The 14547-nt window shown below is 49.3% G+C and overlaps 5 protein-coding genes across 5 annotated transcripts; 3 read left to right on the forward strand and 2 right to left on the reverse strand.

Moving 5' to 3' along the window:
- Positions 1-999: 999 nt before the first annotated feature.
- Positions 1000-3318, forward strand: BKA67DRAFT_658586 (uncharacterized protein; the record flags this gene model as incomplete). The annotated part of the gene is made up of 1 exon (XM_046107301.1): positions 1000-3318. One exon carries the CDS (start codon positions 1000-1002, stop codon positions 3316-3318), a length of 2319 nt encoding a protein of 772 aa, XP_045958548.1.
- A 165-nt stretch (positions 3319-3483) lies between these two features.
- BKA67DRAFT_274181 (uncharacterized protein) lies at positions 3484-4611 on the reverse strand. Its single transcript, XM_046095900.1, has one exon. It carries the CDS (start codon positions 4325-4327, stop codon positions 3650-3652), a length of 678 nt encoding a protein of 225 aa, XP_045958549.1. The 5' UTR covers positions 4328-4611; the 3' UTR covers positions 3484-3649.
- Positions 4612-5262: 651 nt separating this feature from the next.
- BKA67DRAFT_274348 (uncharacterized protein) lies at positions 5263-9658 on the forward strand. The gene is made up of 2 exons (XM_046095904.1): positions 5263-7651; positions 7813-9658. Exons 1-2 carry the CDS (start codon positions 5512-5514, stop codon positions 9579-9581), a joined length of 3909 nt encoding a protein of 1302 aa, XP_045958550.1. The 5' UTR covers positions 5263-5511; the 3' UTR covers positions 9582-9658.
- A 156-nt stretch (positions 9659-9814) lies between these two features.
- BKA67DRAFT_535612 (heterokaryon incompatibility protein-domain-containing protein) lies at positions 9815-11511 on the reverse strand (the record flags this gene model as incomplete). Its single annotated transcript, XM_046100044.1, has 2 exons — positions 9815-9901; positions 9976-11511. 2 exons carry the CDS (start codon positions 11509-11511, stop codon positions 9815-9817), a joined length of 1623 nt encoding a protein of 540 aa, XP_045958551.1.
- Positions 11512-12696: 1185 nt separating this feature from the next.
- BKA67DRAFT_564631 (voltage-dependent anion channel) lies at positions 12697-14186 on the forward strand. Its single transcript, XM_046102758.1, has one exon. It carries the CDS (start codon positions 12917-12919, stop codon positions 14129-14131), a length of 1215 nt encoding a protein of 404 aa, XP_045958552.1. The 5' UTR covers positions 12697-12916; the 3' UTR covers positions 14132-14186.
- The last annotated feature ends 361 nt before the right edge of the window (positions 14187-14547 follow it).

Genomic DNA, 14547 nt, shown 5'->3' on the forward strand with positions numbered 1-14547 from the left:
TGGTGTGGACGAAATTTGATGTACCGGCGCAGACCGATTCACATTATACAATGAGTTCGTTCGATCACAATCATTTTTGCATTGATACCAAGGCGTACCTGTATATATGGCTTATGCGAATCAAGGCTATAATAAACATGCGTAAAGCTTCCCATGATCTGGGTGGAGTTGTGGCATCGAATGGAAAGGGACAAAGGCGTTACACGGACGTAGTGGGGATACTCTGGATCAGGGCAAACGATTGCCGCCGGCCACTTGAAGTGGCTCTATCTCAATGTATAGAAAACGAGGCTTCCACGCTCAGGATCTGTTGATACTCGGTCCTATAGCAATGTTTTCCAGTATATAGGGCCGTCCAGGAAACCCTTTTCCAAGTTCGAATGGAATCACAAACAACCCCCGATCATCGGTCCTGCCGAACTCGGTATTCTGCTTCCTCTGCCGGTTTTAATATACATGTGCTAGACTTGGCGTCGATATAGAATCACTTACACATTCGTGAGTGTGCGAGGGTGGCTTCGGCTTCGAGGCCTAGGGCCAATGCACTGTCCGAGTGATCTTCAGGCGTTGACACCTCTGTAGCACCTTTGAGTGATTTGCAGGGTTCAAGGATTGAAGGTCGAACACAATGCCTTTGTCGAGGTCGGTCGGTTGGTATATTGTGTTATTGAAAAGATGTCACAAAGAAGCTGGACTACGCAAAGCCATTGCTTGCGTTTCTTTGAAAAGAATCTTCTTGTTTTTGCAAGTCAATGAAAAAACTACCGGGACGTGGAACCATAAAGACTGAGCGTTTGCTCTAATCTAGAGTCCTTAGGAGCGATCCGATCAGACAAGACATCTCAGATTCGAGCCACCTCTCCTTATTGACTGAGTAGATGCGACTGGCTTTCGAGACAAGAAGTACCGAATTTTCGAAAAGACGTATATAACTGACACACTAAGTGGAACAGCACTTGTACAGAAAACGAAAAAGAGTAAAAAAAAATAAAAAAAAGAATGGGACACGGCATCGTGAATCTTCGAGACCTCTCCTTAGATGATGTCCGCGAATTGACCCGACTGCTCTCTCGCCGACCCGACTACGGTATTGCAAGACCATCGTGCCGATGGTTCAGTCGTCAGGAGGAGAAGATAAAGGGTTTACCGAAGCCCCTCCTGAAACCAAAAGGCACCATCAGTCGTCTCGCCTTCGGCCTGGTAGCTAGGATAGATAAGAACAAGAAGGACAGCGACAAGCTTCTACCGCCTAGCGCTGTGTTGTGCCACAGTCATGAACCGCTCAACCCCTTTCTCATCCGTTATATCTTCTTTTCGCTAACACGGGAGGTGAGTGGTGACTACATGAGCACTCTCCGTGGTTGGCCTGGAAAGAGTCCTGCCGTGGCAGCGTTCTTGACGCGAGTCGACTCGATTCATGCGTTTTGGGTCAGTAAGGAAGCCTTCGCAGCCATTTTTGGCGCGCAACCACATGACGATCGCTACGTCAGAGTTCACAACAATTGCGAAGCTTGTATCCTCTCTGCAATTGGCGCTAATGGACGAATCCTTGCAGATCTCCATGGCTGGCTTACAGTGCGCAGGGAAGATTACAAGAAATACAACAAAGAAGCTGAGGCACGGGGTAGCCGAAAGAGAAAGAGAACTGTTCCAATTTACTACCTTGTTGATGCATGGATCAAGCACCTCAGACCCGAGGATGGAGTTGTGGTCCGTCGAAATGCCGAGGCAGTCGCAACCGATTTGCGTCAGATCTGGCCGGCCATCACGACACTCAAGTATGACACGTTGAAGCGACAGAAAAGGGGCACGCGCCATGAGCTCCGTACAAGCAAGAAGGGTACAGCGCAGTTGGTCGAGGCCTCTGGCCGTGCTCACGGCTTTGGTATTCCTCTTCCTGAAGCCGACCTTGAGGCAGCTGCGTTATCACGCAATATGGCTGGTCTTTACCGAAACCTAGATACCCAGAGCGTCTACCGGGCGGACACAGTCATCAATGGCTCAGGTGAACAGTATACAGATGAAGTTATTCAAGAATTTCGTCGGCGAGCGCTTCGCTCACTGACAAGCGAGTCATCCCAACGACCTCGCGTGCCGGATCAGCAACACGTGGATGATGATGAGCTCTACGAGAAGGATGCAACCTACCAGCACGAATTCGATGAGCGCGACTATGAAGCTGAGAAGGAGAGCGTTGTTAAAGTTCAACGCTTCTTTCAGTCACAGGCAATGAGGACGACCAACACGAATATTGATCAACTAGACCCAGAGAGTGTTCATCCCGCATTTCAAGCAGAGCGTCCCATGACAAGTTCATCAGCTGTCCCTAGCCCACTTCATCTGGGCAATGCTGGAAGAGCACCATCGTACCAACCGGATCGCACCAACTGGACGAACCCTCCAGCAAGTACAGCTCTAGCGAGAATCGAGGATACGGGGCATGATCCTGCTTTACAAGACAATGATGATGACGCTAAATCAGTCTGGACGGACCTATCGGTATATACCACAGTAGATGCCTTCAGCGTTGGGGTTGATCCCGCACCGCCTATGCCACAAATTCCTGTGGAGTACCACGCTGACTACAACGATGAAAACCGCACAGCAACAACGACCGCCACGCCTCCAGTGCCAAGTCTAACTCCGGACCATGGGTCGAGTAGTCCCGACGACCTTGCCTCACCTTCGTTCCGTGGTACTATCTCTGCTCAAGAACATTCCTATGGAGCGTTCAAACCATCTAATGCTCCACGCCCCAATGCTATCAATTCTTCTACACCGCGTCCTCCACATATGAAGGTTCAGCGTCGAAAATATTTGTTCGATGACAATGACTCAGATGTCGCTTCGCACTTGACACAGACAAACAAGAAATACATTTGGCCGCAAAAGGGCCACACGGAAGAGGTATCTTCAAAAGCCAACCCCGTCGTTCGGCAGAACAGTAAGAGGACCGCGCACACAGCAAACAGAGTTGATGAGCAGATCTGTCCGGTGGACCGAAGGGGCACGCCACGAGCCGGAGCAGATACACCACAGTTTCCACAAGGCGAGGGTCGCACATCACAAAATCGCGAAGTAGATGAACGCGCCAGATACCAGGCACTCAACTCGATTAATAGCGTCCCGCCTACGCCTCATACTGTTCCACAGGATGATGCTATGTCGCACATCAGAAACGCCTCAGAGACGCCCCAGACAGAGAGCTCCGACGACATAGGGCCCGGGGACTCGGCTTCCAACTTAGATTGGCAAAAGAAGAGTACCAGTGATATGACACAGCTTGCGTTCTTTATGCGGTCACAGGATAGACAATAAAAAGGGTCCGGCCCTGCCGGTGAGGCAGCTGGTTTTCGTTCATTCGATACTATTTAGACATTGCGCCGCCAAAACGCTGACACCTGTTTTAAGAGAGAGGGGGTAAAGATTGATCTTAGCGTACTCACAAGCCATTGCCTTGTAGTTTGTTGTTAAAGTAATTATTGGGCTAACTCTTAAAACGATTACCGTTATGATAGATACCAGCTAACACGAAGCTTGTCGAATGACCACATTAAAAGCAAGCATCCCCAATATCCCAAACTGCATTATCATCTTTGTCCTGTATTTTCCCCCTATTACGCTGATTTGTGCCGCTGCTCATGGCAAATTATTCACGAACCCAGCATCCGGCAAATCCCATATGCGTCTTCGTTGGCTCCGTATAGTTGGCGTCCCCCACGTCCATCAAGTACTGCGCACAGTGCTCCGTATGCCCTGGGTTGGCGATGACCGTATCGAACGCATTACGTTTCTCGTACAGGACCCAAAATTGCTTTTTCCACATGATGGCGCAGTGGTTGATGTGATCCCGGATGGATGTGTAGTAAAAGTCGCGCTCGGACATCTCCTCGACGCTGAGCTTGACCGTCATACTGATGTCTGCATACGCGCCCCATGACAGGTCCTCCGTGTACTCGTCGATCCACTCCTGGTCGTAGCAAGGTGCCGGCACCCAGTTGTTGAGCAGGATGTCGTATCTGCAGCCCTGAGACCGCGCTTCCCGGGCTGTTTTCCCGCAGCTCAGGAGGTGTGCGCCGGTGGTTATGTTGTACCGAGATGGGGCGGTGTGATTCGAGCTGGGCGAGTCAGTAGGCGTGGGTTTGGTACGACAGAGCAGCAGCACGATGACCCAGAGAAGTGAGGTGCCAACGGCAACTCCAAAACTAGTGAGGATAATATGTCGCCTACCAGCGCGGCGGAAGGGCTGGCCCAAGGTATCCTTGGACTCGGTTACTGTGGGATCGTCGGAGTAAAGAAAAGGCTGCGATTCGGTTATTTGTGCCATGGCGATCACGGTCGTCCTCTATCAAGCATGAGAATATGTTTAGAATGCATTCTCTTCGAGATACCCTGTCCGGAGTCCACGATGCTTTTATTGTTTCGTCCCATGTTGTAAACTTCGACACACGTTCGCGATAGCGCCTGTGCGCGTCCTCGGCCGAAACATCCAGTGTTGCACATATGGCCTCTTATCGCGTGTTTTTTGATGCTTTGATTTTCACGTCTCGATCACCTGAATCTCTGTGCCAGTGATGACTGTGGTCAGATACATAGTATACTCCCGGTTTGGGTTGTCTTCTAGTCTAAGCAGTAATTGCCGTTCCCTGTTCGCAGCTAACCTAGATTAGTCTGCGATTACCCAGAGCCTCGAGATACCCAGCATTAATTCAGAAGTCTGTCGGGGCACATCAAGTCTTTGCGCGTCTGCAGATAAGGAAAGCTGAGAAAGAGTATCTGCAAAGCTGCTTCAGGCTCTTGAAGGAGCTGTTGGCCAGAAATTATCAATCCAGAGTACTATGTATAAGTGATGCGGGTACCAACTGAAAATGCTAGACTAACTGAACACCCCACAATTACAGTCCCAATTCCTGTTTGATTATAGGGTGGTGCCAACTGCCAGCGGGCCAAGCATACCTGAAATTCAGATTGAAAACAGAAATATGAAGGTTCTTAGAGCACGGGACAACATGCGGCATACTCAGGACGCGATAGTTGGCATCAGCTTGGTTTCTTCTCAATCTGAGATGTTTGCCGCATTCTGTGCGACATACAAATAACCAGCACCTAGATTCTGCAGTAGACCAGCATCCATCTATTTTGGGCGGGGCTAGTGCGCTATCATAGCCCTGTTTCGGTGTCACTACATACTGGAAACGAACGTGCCAAGCCAGATTAGCGAATCACCATGTGTCGCTGCAATTGATTTCTGCAATCCTTCCGGCTCAGCCTCATTTTGTCCGCCATGCGGGACATGATCCTGGGCGGTTACTCAATGGGCCCAAAAATTACCGGTGACGGTCGGTCTGTAAAAATGCCCGTGAATGACCAGACCAGAATCATGCGTCAATCTGGCTTGCTTGAGCAACAAAATATTTGTCGAGACCGGTCGCAACGGCTTTTGTGTATACGCGACTGATGGTGCTCGTGCTGCAGCAATAAGCAGCACTGCAGCACCGACAGCAGGTCAAGATGCCCTCCGATTCTGGAACTGCGCTGCACGTCTTGCCTCGCGCGCGTTCAAACAGGACTTATGAGCCATTAAGAGAGGCGTCCGATACGCCGCCCGTGCTCGGATACAGCGCATTGCCTGCCACTGGGGACTGGCACGACCCTTACGACACATACCATCATCAGTCGGAAGAAGACGAGTCCTCGGCGGATCGACCTGTTTCTCAAAACCTGTTGCAGCAATCTGATGGACATTTGAAAGTCCCTGAAGTATCAGTAACAGACCTCAGAGAACCACCGCAGCCCGTGGTATGGCAGTCGTCATGGCGACCATTTTATTTGAGAAGGATGGTCCTTCTCGCCTTTGTGGCTGTGATGGTCATAATGACAATAGCACTTGAAGTCATGTACTCCTTATCTGTCAAGAGACAGGGGCTGGTTCAGAGTCAGTCAAATTTACGCTATCTATGGACGTATGGCCCAACTACAGTTCTTGTTGTATTTGCGGCATTTTGGAGTCGAGTTGAGTACGAAGCTCAGTTGACGGCGCCATGGTTGAAAATGGAGAAGACCGGCAAGACTAGCGACGCTTTGCTGCTAGATTACATCGCCATGTTCTCTCTCACAGTACCTTTTCGAGCACTGAAGAAGCGCGACTTCAAAGTTGCTGCTGCCTCAACAATATCGCTGCTGTTGGTCGTGGAGACCGTCATATCCACAGCACTTTTCACTTTATCTGCAGTGCGAATTCCAGATACCCTAGTGCCGATTAACATCAATACGCAGTTCGTGGACGATCCTGCTAGGCTCGAAAACCCATCCCGACTTCCCTTTTATGGTATGCAAGGCTTGTTAAATGATAATCTAGAATATCCCGAAGGTTGTTCGGATGTCTACGCATACCAGTCTTTCAACTCAACTGCATCGGAAGCACTTGAAACCACTGCAGAGGTATCTGGTGTGTCTTTAGAGCTGGATTGTGAGGATTCAGATTCAGCTCTGGTTGGCGTCGACTACGGCCGGCTTTTTCAAGAGTCGGAGTATGGTCAATGGATGGCAGACTATTCGTCAATGCAGCTGAAATATGATGGATGTAGTGCAAATCTATCCTTCGACACATCTCTGATGATTCCTGAATCAAATGTCGACGAGTTGAACAATACTACACAAACAAAATATGCGATGTGGCTAGAGCCCATTCGCGGATTTGCTCCAGGGCAGTGTGGATCCACAAATCCAGACAGTAACCGCCTTGTATTCGCGTCTGCGAAGCTGGAATACATGTTATACGAGGTGACAAACACTACCTGGGCTGAGAACAACGGAACAGACCTGCGTATGAAAACTCTCAACCTCACCTCGACGACGTTGATTTGTACACCTCGCTTCAATATGGTCATGCTAGCCATTAGCAAGAATTCTACTGGTGTTCAAGATATTTCGCGATCAAGTAATGCGTCTTCAGCCTTGCTTTCGCAAGTTCATCCGTGGAGTGTTGTCCAAGCCCAACGGAAAACTTTCCCAGCTTTTGACACCTCTTATGCCAGGGTTCCGCCGATCAACATCGGAAATGCGACCGTTATAGGTGACGGCTATTTCGATGTTGTCACAAAAGCTTGCGGGAGTGATTGCGACGAAGAATCGTCTCTTCTCAACGGCCCTTTACTGCAGCGTTATCTAACCAAGTACTACCAACAATACGCGGCCTTTCTGCTTCACCAGTCATTGAAGAGCCCTTCCGATATTACCGGGAGTGGGAAAGCCACCACTAGCACAAACCGCTTGGTGGTGCAGCCGTTGGCATGCCATTTAATGGCCGGAATCCTTGGATTGTCCATCTTGGTTGTTGTTGGCATTGTGATCTTCATGCCAAGTCATCTTTTATTCCCTACAGAGCCAGGGTCAATCATCAGCTACGCGGTCGTCTCTAAGTTAGCTTTCCATGGCTCCGTTCCAGGTCATTTGAGTGGAGCGAGCAAGAAAGAACTCGAAAGAGGAATACGATGGAAAATGGGCGAAACCGCAAAGCAGAGCAGCGGGTTACTCGGCAAGCCTGTTCATCAGGTCGATGCTCCTCAATCACGTGGATTTATAAAGATGGTCTTCCCAAACGCATTACGAGTCTATTATCGGTCTATAATCTGTATCTTTATGTTGGGATGTAAGTGGCTTCTCATGTCAAAAATTTCAATTCCCCCCTGGAACTCTAGAAGCTATTTTGGATATCTGTATAATTTCTTTGTTGGTGTATCCCCCCTCCCTTCGTAAGGACTTATGTATGAGAACCAGAGGTTGAAAGGCTAACAAACTTGCCGTGACCAGGCATTGCTGCACTAGAAGGTACTTATCACCTCTCTTGGAGCAACGAAGGTCTGGGCTCCGTTCCGGATGAGACATACCTTCATTATGCATGGACAACATTTCCTGCTATAGTGCTGAGCCTACTGGGGATGTACCTCTCTTCTGTCGACTTCCAGACCAGGCTCCTGGTACCCTACCATTCCCTTGCTCGTGGGGCTCCTTTTCAGACACTCAACTTGGATCTCTTGCGTCCCCTATTACCAGCAGCAATACTTCAGGAATTTCGGACAAGGGAATTTGCTGCATTGTGTAGCACGATAGCTGCGCTGATCGGGTCTAAGCTCACTATTGGTTCAGCATCGCTATTCCATGCCGATGTGTTCGCAGTGTCTAATATAGGGCCTTTAAAAGCTACGAGCACGATCGTCACAAATGAACCATATGGCGACGACGGGCTTATCAGCACCAGTAATTTGTACACAACAGCTCTGATCTTGGGCAGCAATCTCTCCTATTCCCCGTCCATTTACGAAAACCTGATCCTGCCCTCGTTCACATTGGAGGACTATTTCGAGAAAGCACCCAGCGCAGCAACCAATGCCTCATCTTTAGTGATCAAGGCCACAGTGCCTGCGTTCCGGCCTGGGCTTACTTGCTCCTTTTACCCGGCGTCTTCTATTTCGGCTGGAGAATTTCGTAATCTGAGACTCAGTACCCTGTCGCGCACGACATACAATGGCATATCCGTTAACATAACCGGACAACAATGCTCCGAGGATTATACCACCAATACTGGATTAGCCTACGCGAACAACACGGCAACTTTCGCGATGAACCTGACCGAAGGTGCCTACTTCGGCGCAGCGAATAGCCCAGGGGTCACGAATAACGGCTTTACCGTTCGCCCCTGCAGTGACGATTTTCTGTACATTTGGGGTCATTATCCCGGTCCGAGTGCAACACCGGATATTTCCATCTCGGCCTTGGGCTGTAACAGAACAGCTGAAAGCGTAGACGTTGAGGTTACTTATGTGGGTTCAGATCTTCAGCTAGACCTTTCAAAGCCACCTCAGCCCATTGAATCAACCGTGAAAACGATTCCGGGCCACTATAACCGCACCGACCCGGGGCACAGTCTTTTTGAAGTATACTACAGCAATCTGGCGTCGCTTCCGCCGGCGAACGACACGGCTTTGGACGATTTCTTCAGTCAGCTTGTCACCTCTCGTTATGCAGTACCTTTAACCGTACTAGGAGACACATCACAATCCAACGTCGTCAAAGCAGCCATCGAGTTCCAGGATGGTGTGTACGCGGCGCAGTATCTTGATGTACGGCATCGTGTCGGCCTAAACGCGTCACAAAGCGTGTACCCGGCCTTATCCTCTGCCACTGCAAACGACGCGGCTGGCGTGTACAACGCCACAATTACCGATCCGTGGGGCCGCTCACGTATTGTGCAGGACGAGACAGGCACGCGCATTCTAGAGGCACTCCTGATAGCAGCTTTGGTCTTGTCTCTCGCCGGCTGGTTCTTAGGACCTCGAAAGCCAGTCTTGCCTCGAAGCCCTACCAATATCGCAAGTGTTTTGGCACTGCTCTCCGGCGGTGACCTTTTGGACCATGTATATGGCCGAGAAGGGATTAAGGAATGGGGTACTCTCGAAGAGTTGCAAGCTACCTTGGGAGATGACCAGTTTTGGATGGGAATGGGCCCTCCAGGGGATCTCAGTCCTGAAAGCGAGAAGAAGTTCGGAATATGGGTGCTGCATGGTGAAGAGTCAGGGTAGATCTTCCCAGAAAGAACAGTATATAGAAGTTTGACCAGGAAAGTGACCATGGAATTCATCAATGCTATATACATACCGAATTGTATTCATGCTGAATAAATCATCAAGTCGTACGGAAACCCGATAGCAACCGTCCAGGCTCGATAGTGTCTTCCTAGTCATTTACGTCCTTGAGGTTCAATGAGACACGAAACTGGCTGGTGAGGGGCGACTCTTCACGGAAGAATCTCGTTTCAAGAGTGGCCGAACCTTTCTTGAGTCTCCCTGGTTCGTGGACATGGTATTGGAAGGATGTACCCCATGAAAACCGGGAGGATCTTCTAAGTCGGTGAAAATCAAAGTTTCGTGAGTTCTGCTCAAGCATAATCTGCCACGAGTTATCAAAATCACCTACGCGGAAAGAGCCGACAACTTCAAGCGCATCCGGATCATTGAGGGAATACGAGTATACTTGCGTATATACTAGTAGCAGAATGCTAACACCATCTGGTCGCTCGAACCTTAACAGGCCAGGGCACCTATCGGTTCTCATGAGAAGGACCGAATTGTAGATCATGTCTTCGATCTCATCTGTGAAAAGATGAGGCGGGCAGAAGTCCGTCAAATAGAAGCCGAGGGATACTAGGGGGGCGACGTGGAGGAATATATCAGAGCTTCTCCCTTTCGGGCGAGGCTGGTAATTCCATGAGTACGCAGCGATGCTTTCTGTCAAAAACAAAGTCGTCCTCTCGGCAAATTGGTCTATCGCATGGGGCACCAGGAAAGGAAGAATTCCATGGGCTCTTGATGCGATCGAAAAAGACTCCAGGCCAACAGCCCCTTGGGCTTCAACGGAGAAGACCAGAGGAAGAGATACATATGAACCGTTGGCAGAATTCCAATGCGTGCCGCAATTGAGAATGGCAAGCGCCACGCCATTAGCCTTGTCTAGCCAAATCAGTGGCAACTCCATTTGGATGCCTGAATTTGTCATGGTGTAAGGGAATCCACGTCCTAAAACTTGGATTTTTCCAGGTAGATCTGCTGATAGGAATGTTTTCAGAGCAGGGCTAGAACCCCAGTCCTCGAAGAGGTCGGGAGAGGGCACCAGGGGGGATTGCAACTGCCAGTCGGGTTTGTAAAGTCTGTGTCCTGATATGAATGATCCGGGAGAATATCCTAGTCCCCAGGTAAGAATGGTGTGGTCATTTGTCGTTCTGATAATTTCCTCCTGCAGCCTCACGAAAGCACGATCGCCTTCACCGTAAAGTAGAGGCATATTCAACTGGAATAAACCAAGTAAACAGTATGCCATGTCTTCGCGCCTTGTGGTTTCTCGTCGTGCTGCCCATGACAGCCGCTCCGCCACCGTTGCCTCTGTGACCGGATTACGAGGTGGTCGGAAGTAGTCGCTGGATATTCCAGTGGCCTCGGTGATAGCCACAGACCATTCAGTATCAAGGTGGAAAAGCGGTCCGTAGGTACAACGATCGAGCAAGACCCAGTGCTGGTTGAACATAGCAAGCCTCTTTGGTGCTAGCAGCTCTTGGAGCGTCCAACCTCTAGTGAACCAACGGCTCTGGCGTACCTCTGTCCAGAATCCCAGCCCGTCTTGCTGGCGTTTGCCCACATCGGCGAGGTATACATAGCACACCTTTGATTCCTCGTAATAGCGATACATGGAGTTGATCGTCTCCGAAAGCTCAGCGCTGCTTTTCTTGTCGATACAGCAAGTATCTATCCAGACCCAAGAAATATCATCTCGCATCGCCTGGACGCAGCAACCATTGATCTTTGCATAGCCGGCCTTCTCTCTATGATTTGGGACTTTTCTGATGTCTCTGTAGCTGACTTCGTCTTTTCCCCAAGTATGTGACAGAATGGCATATTCGGGGATCTCGCTGCCGAAGAACTCGCACAATTGTCTTGACTCTGCATTAAGAAGACGCATCTTTCACGATGAGTTCTGTACTCATGGTGTCAACAGCGTGCGCTTACAGTTAATATTGGCAAACAGTTCGAGAAGTGCCTGCTAAAGCGGGGGTCGCGGTTACAGTACGCGCACCTATGCTGTCGAAGCAATGATTGGTGCAAGTAGCGACTGGGCCTAGGCCTATCCGGTCGCTTCAACGCATCACATATATACGTGGGCTGCTTTTCAACATAATGATGGGGCTAAAACAAACTGAAAATTCTTACAACAAAATACAATATCAAAGAAATAATGACACGTAGAAAGAAGATGGTAGTTTGACCAAATGCAATGAGAGAAATGGGAAATAGAGAACAGTCAACGAAATTTAGCTATTCGGTGCAGGTGCTTGAAAGTACCGTATCTAAAATCCTGAAGCGTGTTGCCGATATTGATATGATTCGAGCAGACACGGTTGGAACTGACCTGAAATAGTTACGAGGCCACGGGATCAAGAAGAAACGACGATGATCCGCGATCAAATTCGCATGACAGCAAATTGACTTCTTTGGGACACATGACGCTGGCCGATTGGTCAAAGGTGTATTGATCGTAGGAATACGGAAAGCGGTTGACGAAGTTTCCCTCACTAAGGAAACAGGTGATTAAGGCTAGTCTAGACCAAAGCGCGTCAGAAATGCGACAAAACCTCAGGATCACTACAGTGAACGGACGCTTCTTGGCGACAAAACAAGTCAAACCTTATATGTAGCTATTTGACTCTGTAGTCGAAACATTGAGTTCTGAATGGCAGTGCATACAGGCGTGATTGAGAGTATGGCAGGCCGCCTCATCCATTGCACTTCACTGACGGATTCTAGGTTTTGGACCCAAGGTGGTATTATCAAAATAATATGGAGAGCCGGTATAGTTTAACAAGGATATGTTAGCCACCGGAAAATACGGGATCGCTCCTATTTGATTGACACAAACAGTGAAGAAATTCTCAGCGTAACTTGGAAAAGAAAAAAATTAGTTGTTAGTCACAGCCACACGCCAAGATTACTTATTGCAGACAAATAGCACTGAATCTTACAGATGGTTTACTCTTTGCTCGTCATGGCTCTAGCAAAGACGCGGATATACGGCACGAACTACAATGTTTAGCGGCTGGAGAAGGGCCCAAGCCAACGGATGTTGTGGACCGATGACGTGCAAAGAAGAGTCAGGTCGAGAAACAAGACATGCGCGGATATTGTTATAAGAAGGAGTAGGCATGGTTTTCGCCGCTTTTGAAAATGATGGCTGGCATCGTGCCACCAAGCAAAAATCCTAATCGACGACGCAAATCATTCACCTGCGTTAATACTTAGAAGTATCTCGCCAGAATAGCCGCAGAAGTAGGCCAGCGATTCTGTTCACTCTCAAAACTGTACTGTTGAGAATGAGGTATCGCAAGCATGGCTCGATGGACCATCAGCAGCAAATTGAGCCGGGTGCTTCAGACAAGCAACATGTGCCATTCCGCAACAGGATTACTCGCATAACATGGGGCTGGTTCCCGTGCACGATGTCTACTGGAGCAATGGCAAGTCTCCTCAGCCAACAACCATTTACCTTTCGAGGGCTGGAGACAATAGGAAAGGTGGTCTTCGTCCTTGATATCGTCCTCTTTGTCACCTTTACCTGCATGATCTTGGCACGATTCCTACTCAAGCCTCAGGCATTCATAAAGAGTCTCCATCACCCGTCTGAAAGCTTTTTCTTTGGATCATTCTGGGTTTCCGTTGCACTGATCCTCTATGGCGTAGCGGCGTATGGAATCCCTGGTCTGGCTAATGATAATGTCTGGCTTATCAAAGCAGTGCAAGTACTATTCTGGATGTACATTGCCTCCGCAACACTTGTTGCGGTCTTCCAGTATGACATTATTTTCCATACTGAGAGGCTGGATATTAACGAGGCGTTGCCGGCTTGGATCCTGCCAGCATATCCTTTCCTAGTATCTGGCCCTCTTGCTGCGCAGGTTGCCAAGACCCAGCCTGATCTGAGCGCTACACAGATTATCATTGCGGGAATAGCTGGGCAAGGGCTTGGATGGATGTTGTCGCTGCTCATGTATAGCGTGTTCTATGCACGGCTGATTCAGGGCGAGATGCCGCCCCCAAGTACCAGACCCGGTATGTATGTGTCTGTCGGCCCGGCGGCGTACACTTGCGCGGGTCTCATATCCTTGGGCCAGCAAGCTAAGAGCCGACTGCCTGAGGGATTTGCTGGAATCAGTTCACTAGATATCGGTGATCTTTGGCTTGCGTTAGCTTTGCCCGCCGGGCTGTTTCTATGGATGTTCGCCATCTGGTTTTCGGCACTAACGACACTATCTCTGATTCAAGGGATCAAGAAGATGGAATTCAGTTTACAGTGGTGGGCATTCGTCTTCCCAAATGCTGGATTGACGATTGCGACGATACAAATCGGCAACCTCCTTGACAGCGATGGCATCAAGGGCGTGGCGGCGGGCTTGACGGTCATATTGGCTGTTCTGTGGATCCTTTGCGCGGTCCTTCATATTCGGGCCGTGTGGCGGTACGACGTTCTATGCCCTGGCAAAGATCAGGGCGTAGATGCCGTTAATGAGAGCGGAAAACTGATTTCGTAATATAGAGTTAACCTAGATAAGATGGAGTAACAGAGATTAAGGTTGATGAAATAAGCATTCAAATCACATGCGCAGCCGACATAATCGTGATTAATCCACGTTTTACGGAACCTTACCAACAATTAACTAAGGCTAGTCCAATCTAGAGGCTCAAGGGTTCGGCAATGCAGGCACGCAGGACAACAATTACGAGCCAACGGCAATCAATTTGGAGCAGTGGCGCCCCAGAGTTTTGGCCCTAACCAACACTGATTCGGAAATAGGGCCCCTGTCTCCGGCGCGCTTGAAGACCCAGGAATGGTCCTTTGTGGAGCAAAATCTCCCATGGTATAGAAACCGTACCCGGATTGATGGGATCTAATTACTCCCCGTACTACGCTAACGGTCATTGTCTGGATCAGAGTTGCATCGCCGAA

Source organism: Truncatella angustata (genome assembly GCF_020726525.1).
Source record: "Truncatella angustata strain MPI-SDFR-AT-0073 chromosome Unknown BKA67scaffold_4, whole genome shotgun sequence".
In the NCBI taxonomy this organism is placed as follows: Eukaryota; Fungi; Ascomycota; class Sordariomycetes; order Amphisphaeriales; family Sporocadaceae; genus Truncatella; species Truncatella angustata.

What these genes read in the sequence shown, in the direction of transcription:
- BKA67DRAFT_274181 (XM_046095900.1), bottom strand. Translation starts at nt 4,327, where the DNA reads ATGGCACAAATAACCGAATCGCAGCCTTTTCTTTACTCCGACGATCCC.
- BKA67DRAFT_274348 (XM_046095904.1), top strand. Translation starts at nt 5,512, where the DNA reads ATGCCCTCCGATTCTGGAACTGCGCTGCACGTCTTGCCTCGCGCGCGT. An exon ending in CTGTATCTTTATGTTGGGAT is followed by an intron (nt 7,652 to 7,812) that starts GTAAGTGGCTTC and finishes TGCCGTGACCAG; the next exon opens with GCATTGCTGCACTAGAAGGT.
- BKA67DRAFT_564631 (XM_046102758.1), top strand. Translation starts at nt 12,917, where the DNA reads ATGAGGTATCGCAAGCATGGCTCGATGGACCATCAGCAGCAAATTGAG.